General features: G+C 41.6%; 1 protein-coding gene across 2 annotated transcripts in view; it reads right to left on the bottom strand.

Annotated features, from left to right (window-relative positions):
* The window catches only part of xit (ALG6/ALG8 family glucosyltransferase xit), a 182,008-nt gene that overhangs the window by 118,941 nt on the left and 49,303 nt on the right, over positions 1-13,764 (bottom strand). For both annotated transcript variants that reach the window (XM_068363730.1, XM_068363731.1), the window contains exon 5: positions 10,292-10,460. In XM_068363730.1, the coding sequence (XP_068219831.1) occupies positions 10,292-10,460 (169 nt within the window). The remainder of the gene's footprint in view (positions 1-10,291; positions 10,461-13,764) is intronic.

Here is a 13,764-nt window from a genome sequence, read left to right on the forward strand (position 1 = left end):
GCTGCATGGGATGAGGCTCATGCTGCATGGTATGAGACTCATGCTGCATGGGATGAGGCTCAAGCTGCAAGGGATGAGGCTTATGCCGCATGCGTTGAGGAGGATGCCGCATAGTATGAGGCTCCTGCCTCATGGGTTGAGGCGGTTGCCGCATAGCATGAGGCTCCTGCCTCATGGTTTGAGGAGGATGCCGCATAGCATGAGGCTCCTCATAAGCATGAGGCTCCTCATAAGCATGAGGCTGCCTCATGGGTAGAGGAGGATGTCGCATAGCATGAGGCTCCTGCCTCATGGGTTGAGGAGGATGCCGCATAGCATGAGGCTCCTGCCTCATGGTTTGAGGAGGATGCCGCATAGCATGAGGCTCCTGTGAGGTTCCTGCTTCAAGAGTTGCGTCTGCCTCAAGGGTTGAGGAGGTAGCTGCGCAGAGAGAGGCTCATGCTGTGAAGAATGCGGTTGCTGCATGCGTTGAGGCGGCTGCCTCATAGCATGAGGTTCCTCAAGAGTTGAGGCTCTTGCCTCAAGAGTTGAGGTTCTTGCCTCAAGAGTGGAGTTGGCTGCCGCAAGAGTTGAGGTTGCTGCCTCAAGGATGGTGGAGGTTGCCGCAACGCAAGAGGTTGCTGCATAGCGCTGGTATCTGGCCACTCCCAATGCGGCAGCTCACGCGTGGAGGTAGGTTGAGGAACCTCAACATCATACGTCTGGCAGGGTGGACTGCGCAGAGGTGGAGTTGAGGTTGCTGCCTCGAGGATGGTGGAGGTTGTCGCACCGCAAGAGGTAGCTGCCTCGAGGATGGAGGAGGTAGTCGCAACGCATGAGGCTCCTACCTCAAGGGTAGAGGAGGTTGCTGCAAAGCATAAGGCTCCTGCCTCAAGTGTTGAGGAGGTTGCCGCGTGGCAAGAGGCTCCTGCCTCAAGGAAAGTGGAGGTTGCTGCACAGAGCTGGTATCTGGCAACTCCCAATGCGGCAGCTCACGCATGGAGGTAGCTTGAGGAACCTCAACATCATACGTCTGGCAGGCTGGACTGCGTAGAGGTGGAGGAGCGCTCGCAGGAGGAGGTGTGTTAACCTTCTCTGCCTGAAACTCCTGCATCAACACCGCAAGCTGAGACTGCATTGTCAGCAGCATAAACCACTAGAGTTTAAGAAAGACAACAACAAACGGAGCTACTGTCCGTTGAAACTGAGGGTCTAAAACAGCTGGTGCGGCAACAGACGGAGTTACTGTCTGTTGCGATACCACCTTGCCTCTCTGGGAGGTGTGCAGTTGTCGTACTGCAGCAAGTCCGAACTGACCCAGTGCTAATGGCACCACCTAGGAGTTGGACTTGCGCGGAAGGGACCGACTTGCACTTAAAAGTTGCAAGATTTGGTCCATGGTTTCTGCGAGAAACCTCTTCCGCAGACGAGGAATAAATGGGCTCTCTCGTCTTTGTGTGGGTGGGGTGATCACGTCGGCTACGTGAGTTGGTTACACCCGAAACCACGGAGGGAAACGTCTGTTCGTCGATCAAGGCCTGCTGAACCCATAAGTCCTTCGACATTACTTCTCCCCTGGGCTTGGGAGCTTGTAAGAGGTCCCAGACTAGGCGAACAACTGGCACGAACAGACGAACCCTCGAACGCAACACTGTAACACTTTGCGCTTATCACTTGATCACTTTTGATTTTCTGTTTGCACTTATTTCACTGAACTCGAAACTTTAAGTGGTTTGTACCTGAAACACGCAATTCTATCCTTCATTAAAAGTTAGTAATTGCGAAAACAGTATTACAATGTAACAGAAAAACATAATGAAAGATAAATAATTCAGTGGCTGGAAAAGAGACTAAACACTAGATCAAATAAACTACGTTTAAAATCTCTCACCGCATAAAGTCTGAGAACAAGAATAAAACTCTAGAAACGTTTACCTTCTTCCCCTAAAGAGACTAGGGAGAAGAGCAAAAACGATAACAACGTTACCCGCTTGAACGAAACGTTTATCCTCCTCTCTCTCCCTCCGTCTCTATCTCTCTCTCTCTCTCTCTTGACTTAGCACCTGAGAGAAGAGCCCAATTATATATATCGTTAAAACATATTATTGTTAAAGGAAAAAAACTGAAAGGTTTCCCAAATAAAAAGTTCCTTTATTAGAATTAAAACCATTTAAGCTAAGAAAGAATGAACAAAACGCTAGAATCGGTTTACTCTTACTGCAACGTGACACCGTGATAGACTCTCTCTCTATCGTAACGATAGAGCGCAAGTTGAACGTTCTGAACGTCAACAACTGCAGAGACAAAACAAAACGTTAGTTCAACTTTGAAAACAGTACGAGACTATCAAAGAAATTCTTTCAAAAACATTAAAATAGCATAATATGTTAACAGGTAAAAACGAAATGACGGGCTCAATGTTAATTAACTTCGGTTCCAAGAAAAGACCGCCTACTATTAGGAAAGGTCGAATATAAACAAATATAAAAATTAATTTTAATAAGTTTATAATAAAAGGAAGTTAATCAAAGAGGCCTATAAAAGGCGGAGAGATATAAAATAAATCTATAACTTTGTTAAGCAAAATTAAGAGAGTCTATACTCTCTTCGACACCAACACTTCCGTCTAAGGGAAGGGTCGGCCATTTAAAAGTGAAAGAGAGTTCATACTCTCTTCGTACCAAAATTAAATCAAAAATTAAATCAAATTAATTCCAAAAACTTGCTAAGCTAATGATATAGCTTCCTGAATAGCGAAGGCTAAACTCTAGAGCAAATACATCACCAAATCGTGAGCAATAACTCCAGAATCAACAGCGTATCCATGTAGGTCTAGCCGGAGGCACGACAGAGGAAAAATTGAGGTGGTGTTGACAAGAAGTACTAGAGTACCTGACCACAGATGGCGCTGTGGTGTTCACCCCCACCTGTATAGCGATCGCTGGCGTATCCCGACCGTAGATTTCTGTCGGAAACAGAGTTGACAGCTACATGATTATCGGGTAAGATTAATATTGGAAAAAAAACCCTTTACAGGTAGTGTAATTTTTGTTTTAATTCAATACTTTTTTCTCGGTAATTTCCCTCTTTTACACTATTTATAACTTGTGGAAAAGAGTGAAATTTTTAGACTATCCTTCTTTTAGGGACAACTATATTGAATCTTATATTGACAATGTTTTTGTATGATTAGAGAAGATGCTAAGCTAAGAGATTTGCTGGTCTGAACTTTCAAGAGCAAAAGAAGAGTCCTGTACCCAGTTAACGACAGCCATGAGTGAACGTAAAATATATCTATCTTTGATGTAAGTCAAGTATACAAAAGCACACCTGGTTGTCATGGGAAGAACTAGAGACATCAAGTCATTACACTAGGCTCGACAATCCAGTGTCATAATAGAAAAAGAGAAATCTTTTCATAATCTGTGCAATTATATGTAATTACCACAATATTGACATCATCCCATCATATACACCTTGGCCCTCTCCCTGCATCAGTATCAATAGACTGCAGTACCCTACAGGCAGATGAGCAGACACGGAATTCGATATGGCAAATCTGATGTGGCAACATCCAACAGTTTGGCTCTTCATTTAACAATGAAGCAACATTACCATAGGATAAAAGGATGCAACTGAATTCTATACAAAAGACAATGCACTTTTATTTGATGTATATCTAACTTCTAGAAATTAGTAAAGATTTTTATAAGTCTGTTTCAGGTCTTCTCCTTCTACCCTTGGCATTCAGTATTCTGATACACAAAGGCAGGCCATCTTATGTGACCTGGCCATTGCTTTGAGGAGGGGGTAAAGTGTAAGACAATGTACTCAGTGAATTGTTCTGGATGGGGGGGTTCTTTGTTAATTTTGTGACTTTACTTATCTGAATAAGAAGTTTTGGAAAGAAGTGAAGAGAGTAAGGAAGGGGGTTTCGAGAATTGAAGAGACAGTGAAAGATGAAAATGGAAGGATGAGAGGAGGCAAGTAAAAGGTGTGGAACTTTTTGAAAGATTACTGAATGTTGAGGATAATAGGGAGGTAGATACTGTATAACTGTTGTAGGTGTTGAGGTGCCGGTGATGGGAGATGAGAATGAGAGAAAGATTACAAGAGAGTAAGTGAAGAAAGCATTAGATGAAACAAGAATAGGAAAAGCACTTGGTATGCATGGTGTGAGGACTGAGATGTTAAAGGAAGGGGGTGTGACTGTACTTGAATGGTTGGTGAGATTGTTATATACATGTTTTATGTTGTCAATGGTGCTAGTGGACTGGGTGTGTGTGAGTAATCTACCACTATATAAAGGTAAGGGAGATGTGCATGAGAGTTGTCATCTAAGGGATATTAGTTTGTTGAGAGTGGTTGGAAAAGTGTATGGTAGAGTAATAGTTAAGGGGATTAAGGATAAAACAGAGGTTGCAATCTTAGAAGTACAGTGTGGTTTTAAAAGAGGTAGGGGATGTTTTTTATCAGATTTTTACAGTTAGGCAGATATACAAGAAATATCTAACAAAAAGCAAGGAGGTGCATGTTGCGTTTACGGATCTGGAGAGAACATATGATAGAGTTGATAGGGAAGAGATGTAGAACTTGCTGAGGTTATATGGAATTGGTGGAAGGCTGCTGCAAGCAATGAAGAGTTTCTACATAGGCAGTAAAGCATGTGTTAGGATAAGAAATGAAGTGAGCGAGTGGTTTCAAGTGAGAGTGGGGCCGAGACAGGGATGTGTGATGTTGCCATGGTTGTTCAATTTGTTTTTTTGATGGAGTGGTGAGAGAAGTGAATGCTTGAGTGCTTGGTCGAGGATTGAAACTGATAGACAAGAGTGATCATGTAAGGGAGGTAAATCAGTTGTTATTAGCGGATGATGCTGTACTGGTTGCAGACTCGGAGAAGCTGGGTTGATTGGTGACAGTTTGGAAGGGTATCTGAGAGAAGAAAGTTAAGAGTTAATGTGGGTAAGAGTAATGTTATGAGATGCATAAGAAGGGAGGACGGTGATAGTTGAATGGAGAGTTACTTGGGGAAGTAGATCAGTTTAAGTACCCCAAGGTCTGTTGTTGCAACAAATGGTGGAGTGGAAACAGATGTACATCAGGGAGTGAATGAAGGATATAAAGTGGGGGGGGCAGTGAAGGGAGTGGTAAAGAATAGAATGTTAGGAATGAATGTAAAGAGAGTTCTGTATGAGAAATTAATTGTACCAATTGCAATGAATGGATCTGAATTGTGGGGAATGAAAGTGACAGAGAGACAGAAATTGAATATGTTCGAGATGAAGTGTCTGAGGAGTATGGATGTTGTACCTCGATTAGATATTGTTAGAAATGAAGTAGTGAAGGTGAGAACAGGTGTAAGAAATTATTTAGCAGCAAGAGTGGATATAAATATGATGAGGTGGTTTAGCCATGTAGAGATAATGGAGAGTGGCTTTCTGGTGAAGGCGATGAATGCATTAGCTGATGAGAAAAGTACAAGATTAAGGCCAAAGTTTGGGTGGATGGAAGGAGTGAAGAAAGCTCTGAGTGATAGAAGGATAGATGTGAGAGAGGCAAGGGAGCATACTAGAAATACTGTATGAATGAAAGGTGAGTGATTGTGACACAGTTTCAGTAGGCCCAGCTGCTTCCTCCAGTTGCCTTGGTGACCGCTGAGGTGGCAGCAGCAGGGGATTCAGCATATGAAACTTCCTTTGTGGTGGATAACGGGGGAGGGTAAAATGTGGCACCCTAGCAGTACCAGCTGAACTCGGTTGAGTCCGTTGTCAGGCTGGGAGGAACGTAGAGAGGAGAGGTCCCCTTTTTAGTTTCATTTGTTTGAAGTTGGCTATCCCCCAAAATTGGGGGAAGTGCCTTGGCATATGTATGTGATCTCCAAAAATTGGGGGAAGTACCTTGGTAAATAGAATAGATAGCCATATCTGTTTCCCTTTAATTTAACTTAACAGTGTGATAATTTGTTAAACCTTTGTTTCCTCATGGCATGGTACTAAGTCTGTATTTGTACAAGTTATGTTCTTGATGATTCATGCATGGGTGAAAGTCAGCCGGTACACAATGGTATGGCATACCAGGAAGATATACTGCCCCCTCCAGCTGTACGATATGAAAGGGTATGCTTCTGAAGACACATCATTCACCCCTGGCTACCTACCAGATGATAGGATTTGTTTGTAAACATGATATACTTGTACTGCAAAGTAGCAAAGTATCAAGATTTTGAGTTGAATTTACTACAAATTTGATGTAAAGTGTGTTGTAAGCTAAATAGGCTACCCGTGGATATAAGAAGGATCTACACAACACGATGCCTAACAGAAACCATTAGCTAATTGATCAGCAATACCAAATAGATTTATTGTAGTGTCTGTTTACAATAACAAACACACACTCACATCTCTCTCTCTCTCTCTCTCTCTCTCTCTCTCTCTCTCTCTCTCTCTCTCTCTCTCTCTCTCTCTCTCTCTCTCTCTCTCGAAATACAGTACCCACATGGAGCAAATATTTTTATCTTTATCATTACTATTATTATTAAAGGTATTATCATTACCATTATACCTACATTGAATTCATTATAGTACATACATATACCAAGGTACTTCCCCCAATTTTGGGGGGTAGCCGACATCAACAAATGAAACAAAAATAAAAAAGGGACCTCTACTCTCTACATTCCTTTCAACCTAACAAGGGACTCAACCGGCTTGGGTGTGCTACGTTGATGACACTTTCCTGTTCTGGAATGATACCTGGGGAGATTTTAATGTATCCTTCATTAAAGTGATCAAGGAAAACCCCACTGTTGGAAAATACTGGAAGAATAAAAAATAAATAATCTATAGGCTTATGTGAAAGAGAGAGAGACCTATCTCTATAGACACACAAAAGAAGCAATAAAGTTTAAGGGAGTGCAGTTTAGTGTGTGTAAGTCTCCAATCATCAACTCTAGCCAGTTCATGCAAGTAGTGTCTGACATGAAAAAAAGGCTTTTAACAACAGGAAATTGAGCACAGGTCAGTGTCATAACCGACAGAAAAGAAATCTACAACAGACTCATCAATCAAATAGCAGTCCTGGGCCCTGACAACTGGGACCACAACAATCTTCGCTTTGGAGAAGAAACAGTGAAGGTTTTTAGTTAGGTTCTACTTGTGAATGAAAAAGAGGTCTACCTTAGATTTGTTAATTGATAAGATAAAAATTTTCCATTTATCATCACTTATTGTGTTGCATGTACAATTAATATTATATTTTGAATATTGTACAGTGATAACTAAGTATACGTTCTCTTTGAAATAAGTCCCGTTTATTATACTGTAAGTCTCTTTGGGAGGCAAAAAAACTTTGCCTTTTTTATGTTCATTGCTTGTAATATGACTTGCTAGCCAGAACATGTAAGGGTCAAAATGAGTTATGTGGCCTAGTGCTACCTTTATTATGCTTCTGTTCATGCTTGAGAACAAATTCTCAATTCTTTACGTAAAAGATTGAAAGCTACTTCAATCTTTACAGAAACATCATGGTAACTGAGGAAATGAATGTAGGGACTTTTCTTCTGCACACATTAAACATGCAGAGGACTTTATTCAGAAATTTAATGGGTCAAATATTCTCGTAAACAATATAAAATTTATTCTGAACCAGAAATCGTTATTCACAAAGGTCCCTTTTGAAGATCACTTCCTTCTTGGCTTTGAAAAAAACAATTAACTAAACTGTGTGTAACTAATAACATATTTTCTTTCAATTAAAACTTTTACAAGCAAGGATTCCGATGTATGGGCAGCCTGGTATACCCACTTTTAACCAATCTCTACATGGATTACAGTACTTTGAAATTGAAATATTAATAACTATCAAACTCACAAACATGGCTTGGGTGTGCTACGTTGACACTTTCCTGTTCTGGAATGTATTCTTCAACCATCTAAATTTTCTAGTCCTTAGCATAAAATTAAAAACCAAATAGTTTTAGCCTCAACAGCAAGTCAGTGAATTTATGGCCTTTCAAAGAGATCAGCAATTCATCTCCATAATCCTGGATTATCTCCTAATCTTGATCTAAGGTTTCTTATTTTTAGCCAAAAATTAAAAGCCTTTCCAGAGACAGGATCTGCTTTACTTTTTGACCCTTAGAGTCACGAGATAGTAACCTTTGTGCAGTGTCTACCTTGCAACTACATCTACAGAGATCCACAACCTCAGAAGGCAGCTTGTTTTAATATAACCAGAACACTAAACCCCTTTCAACAGGGTCTATCCATAAGTATTCTCATGAACTCCCTAATACAAAACTGATCTTGTCTCCTTCCATAAAACCCATTAAACACTACCTGAAACAAATCCAAGCAGTAGAACATTCATGTGTGACTCTTGACTATATTGTGATCCTTACAGAGGTACCATGGAGAAAAGGACCAATTCAGCCAGGTCCCTCAGGACACAAGTGATGATGTGCATCCAGCATTCTTCAGTCATCCCTTAAGAGGTTAGAATCAGACTAGTTAAGTCTTTTTTCTTATTCATGTAAACATGTGCAAGTTGTTGTATGTTGTTGCTTGGTGGTAGAAAGCTCTGCATGAGAGTAAACGGATCTGCTCAATTAATGCTCTGGTACTAGTCCTTGGACACCACACACCTCATTAACCCCAGAACAGGGATTTTGACAAAGGAAAAACTTTTTTTAGGGGTGCTATGAGGTCTTCAGGACCCTCCCTCCTCCCTAGCCTTACACAGGGGAACAGGACAATTGATTCTCACTTGGGAATTGGAGATGGCAGTTAGGAAGAAGCCAATGCAAAGGTAGCATTGGTTCTTTAGTCTATACAGTGAAGACTTGGTAATGACGTCACACATAGCAGACGGTTTTCTGTACTGGAGGTGCTGTGTTGAGTTCAATAGTGCCTAACCTTGGAGGTCTCTCATATACACATTGAGTCCGTGTTTTACACATTGATACACTGGCCCTAGACCATGAGAGGCAATATTTTTTTGGAGTCCTTGGAGACCACACAACACTTCCCAAAAAATAGGGTTTTCCTTCGTCAAAACCCCTCTTTTTGGGAACCAACTGTGATTCACTTTAGGACCCTTTTACTAAAAATTTGCCAAGAGAAGACTTTCAGCCTCTGTTTTAAGACATTTCTGAAATGACTCAATGTACAGGTAGCACTGGTTCTTTAGTCTATGCGGTGATGACTAAGTAATGACATCACCCACAGAAGACAGTTTTCAGTATTGGAGGTGCTGTGTTTAGTTCAATAGTGCCTTACCTTGAAGGTCTTTCATATGCACACTGAGTCCGTGTTTTACACATTGATACACTATCCCTAGACCATGGGAGGCAATGTTTTTTTGGAAAGTCCTTGGAGACCACACAGAATTCCCGAAAAATAGGTTTCTCCTTCGTCAAAAACCCTCCTTTTAGGAACCCACTGTGATTCACTTTAGGACTTTTTTACTAAAAATTTGTCAAGAGAAGACTTTCTGCCTCCGTTTTAAGACATTTCTGAAATGACTCGATGTATTATCATTAAAAAATTCCTTGTTCAACTTGCCACTGCCATATCTAGGTGATATTTTTCTACAAAATTATATAACTCAGCCAAAATAGTCATAATTTCCTTTATCACTGAACTAGGGGAAAGAATTCCTCTCTCTTATTTCTTTGAAGACTTGTCCTCTTTTACCATTCTTAAATTGTGTAAGGGTAATTACACAAAATATATTCAAATAAATTATAACAATGCAAAGTTAACAAAACAATGTTTTGCAGGCTTGAATTTGGCAAGAGCAACATGTAAACTGTTCCGTTGCCTTGGTCCATACAAGTTCTTACAAGTTGTTTGACCTCCAATTTCCGTTCAATCTAAGAGGCCAACAATGCTAGAAAATCTAGTTTGATCAACAAATTGTCCAGGTACCAGTGTGAGTAATCTCCAAGGTACTACTGTAACTATTTTTGGGAGTTATGCCATGATTTCATGTGCTGCACTGTAACTTAATATTGTAAAATTTGTGTGAAATGGGCCCCTAATAGGAGCTCCCTTGGGTTGGGAACTAATTCACATTATTTCTTCAACTTATTCTTACCGAGAAAACTAATTCAGTGTTCAAATAAGGTTTATGTTCGATCTCCGAGTACCACTGTGTTATGATTATTATCATTTAGTCTAAATTCTCATAAGATTACACAAAAGGTATTATCATTAAAATGTAAATTAAGTTCATAACTAAATCAACAGATCGCTTTCAAAGCAACTTGAAAGAATCTATTTGTAAATAAAATTAATATCACTCAAAATCTCACCTGTATCATTCTCGCAATTGATATAAATAAAATTCCAAACAGAAATCCATTATATTGAAAGTGTATGTGGTCTACTAGAAACAGTCCTGCATTGCCAAATAAGATGATAAATAACTGATACGTAACATCTGTAATTCGACCAGATGCCCTTCTGACCTCTTCACTGCATCTGGAAAAAAAGGAAAATTAAATTGTTTATATATATAATAGTAAAAAAAAAATTCAATGCAAGTAATTCACTTAATAAAAAAAGATTAGATTTAACTACATTATACAAAAAGCATTATTAAACTACTGTAAATCAAGAGTAATACAACAAATTTTAAAAACAATTTGAATTTTTCCTAGTTAGACAAACCTGAGTCACTTAAATGGCTTACTCCTAGTTACATTTTCTATGACTAGACTAATGAGTTGTTGAGGGAGGACCCTTTATTAGATGACTCAGGTTTACATGGCTAGGAAAAACAAATTGTTCTCAAAAATGGAGTTTTTATGATAAAACAAAGTTTTATGAATACTTACCTGGCAGTTATATATATATATATAGCTGAGTCTCCGACTGCGGCAGAATTTAATCGAAAATCGCGGCAACCGCCTTGTGGTGGTTGTGTGGTTAGATGGTTAACAACCCTTACAGGGTGGTACTTGGAATCATTACCGTTTTCTGTTCCTCAGATTATCTTTGCCCGACCTGTCTCCTGAGGGGAGGTGGGTGGGCTTTAAAATATATATATATAACTGCCAGGTAAGTATTCATAAAACTTTGTTTTATCATAAAAACTCCATTTTTATGAATAGTACTTACCTGGCAGTTATATATATATAGCTGATTCACACATTTGGAGAAGGGAAACAGACAGAAAAACATAGTTGGGGAAACAAAAAAAAGAGTTGTAGGAGAACAAACACCTAGATTCCTTACCTGCTAAGGTAGCTGACTTCAAAGGTAACTGCCTCTAGAGTCGCTTTCCCTTAGGAGTGTTCAGCCAGGAGTAGACCTGCTACGCTGCAAACAACTCAATCGAGTCTGTCAAAGGGGTAGGACCAACAACTTGACTAGACTTCAGAAACTACCTTCCCATATAATAAAAAACCTGCAACCTTACTAAAGCTAACCACCTAACCTTGCAGAAATAGATATAAACTATCTATCTGGACTGAGGGAACCGTACCACAAGACGAGGACCTCAGACAACCATAAAAAACACAAACCCATATACAAGTACATAAACTAAGGTTGAGTGGGGGTAGTAACTCCTTTGCCTAATACAGAAGCCGCAGCTACGTATGGGCCCAAGGTATAACACTTGTCATAGTCCACTCTTACCTCTCTGAGGTAATGAGAAGCGAAGACAGAGTTGCTCCTCCAGAACGTTGCGTCCATGATCTGCCTAACTGACATATTTTTCCGGTATGCCAGTGAAGCAGCAATGGCCCTTACTTCATGAGCCCGTACTTTTAACAGGGCGAAGTTTTCTTCCTCACAAAAGAGGTGGGCTTCCCTAATAGTTTCCCTCAGGAAAAAGGACAAAGCATTCTTTGACAGGGGTTTTTGAGGATCCTTCACCGAACACCATAAGGAGTTGGAAGCACCCTTCACGTTCTTAGTGTGGGCCAAATAAGCCTTGAGAGCCCTAACCGGGCAGAGGAGGCTTTCCTGTTCCTGACCCACTAGATTCGTGAGGTTAGGGACTTCAAAAGTCCTGGGCCAGGGTTTCGAAGGGTTCTCATTCTTGGCGAGAAAGTCGTACCTCAAGGCACAAACCGCTCCATTTAGGGTGAAACCTACACGCTTCTCGATTGCCTGGACCTCGCTGATCCTCCTGGCAGTCGCTAGAGTCAAAAGGAAGAGGGTTTTCTTAGTCACATCTCGCAGAGAGGCTTGCGAGATAGGTTCAAACTTCCTGGAGCACAAAAACTTAAGCACCACATCCAGGTTCCAAGAAGGGGGTCTTAAGTGCACCTGCTTCGTTGTCTCAAAAGACCTAATGAGGTCCTGCAAGTCCTTATTCTGAGATAACTCTAAGCCTCTATGCCTAAAGACGGTTGAGAGCATGCTCCTGTATCCTTTAATGGTAGATACAGCCAGCTTAGCATCCTGCCTGAGGTACAAAAGAAAGTCTGCAATCTGGCTTAGAGAGGTAGAGGACGGGGAAACCTTGCGCCTCCTGCACCAAGTTCTAAAGGTCTCCCACTTTGACAGGTAGACTCTTTGTGAAGAGATCCTCCTTGCTCTGGCAATAGCTTTCGCCGCTTGTGCCGAAAAGCCTCGAGATCTAACAAGCTTCTCGACAGTCTGAAGGCAGTCAGATTGAGAGCGAGGGGGTTTTGGTGAAATCTCTCGAAGTGGGGTTGTCTGAGAAGATCTGGACTTGCCGGGAGTCTTCTTGGAAAGTCCATCAGCAACCCTACCACTTCGGTGAACCATTCCCTCGCAGGCCAGAATGGAGCCACTAGGATCATTCGTCCCGAATCGAGGAGAGCGAATTTCCTGACAACCAGATTGATGATCTTGAACGGGGGGGAAAGGCATACATGTCCAGCCCCGTCCAATCCATCAAGAAGGCGTCCACTGCAACAGCTTCCTTGTCCGGGACTAGGGAGCAGTAGTTGGGGATCCTCTTGTTTAGACCGGAGGCGAAAAGATCTATTACAGGTCTGCCCCACAACTTCCAGAGGCTCCGACAGACATGCGGGTTGAGAGTCTAATCTGTGGGAAGGACTTGTCCCCTCCTGCTGAGCATGTCTGCCCTGATGTTTCTCTGCCCTTGAACAAACCTTGTCAACAGCTGGGTCTCGTTCTCGTTCGCCCAAAGGAGAAGCTCTCTCGCAGTTGAGAACAGAGAGAGGGAGTGAGTTCCCCCTTGCTTCCTTATGTATGCGAGAGCTGTGGTGTTGTCGGAATTGATCTCCACAGTCTTTCCTGACACCGAGGTTTTGAAGGCCTTGAGCCCTAACAAAATGGCCATCAATTCCTTCCTGTTGATATGCCAACTGATCTGACTCCCTTCCCAAATACCTGAGACCTCTTTGTTCCCTAGTGTTGCTCCCCAGCCTGACTCAGACGCATCTGAGAATAACACTAGGTCAGGGTTCTTCTTGAACAAGGAGATCCCTTTTCCCAACAGAGCTGGGTCCAGCCACCACATCAAAAGATCCTTGATCTTTGTCGGAATGGGAAAAGAAAAAGTGTCCTCCTGGATCTTTCTGTTCCAAACCTTTGCGAGGAAGTGTTGCAGAGGCCTTAGGTGCAGTCTCCCCAACGGGACAAACTGCTCCAGGGAGGATAGAGTTCCCAGCAGACTCATCCACTCCTTCGCTGAGCATTCCTGCTTCCTCAAAAAGTATTTGACTTTGTCCAGGCACCTGGTCTGCCTCTCCTGGGAGGGAGAAGCCTGAAAAAGAACTGAATTCAGAACTATCCCCAAATAGAGAATAGTCTGATTCGGCTCGGTCTGAGACTTCCCCCA

This window comes from Palaemon carinicauda, chromosome 40 (assembly GCF_036898095.1).
Source record: "Palaemon carinicauda isolate YSFRI2023 chromosome 40, ASM3689809v2, whole genome shotgun sequence".
Lineage (NCBI taxonomy): Eukaryota > Metazoa > Arthropoda > Malacostraca > Decapoda > Palaemonidae > Palaemon > Palaemon carinicauda.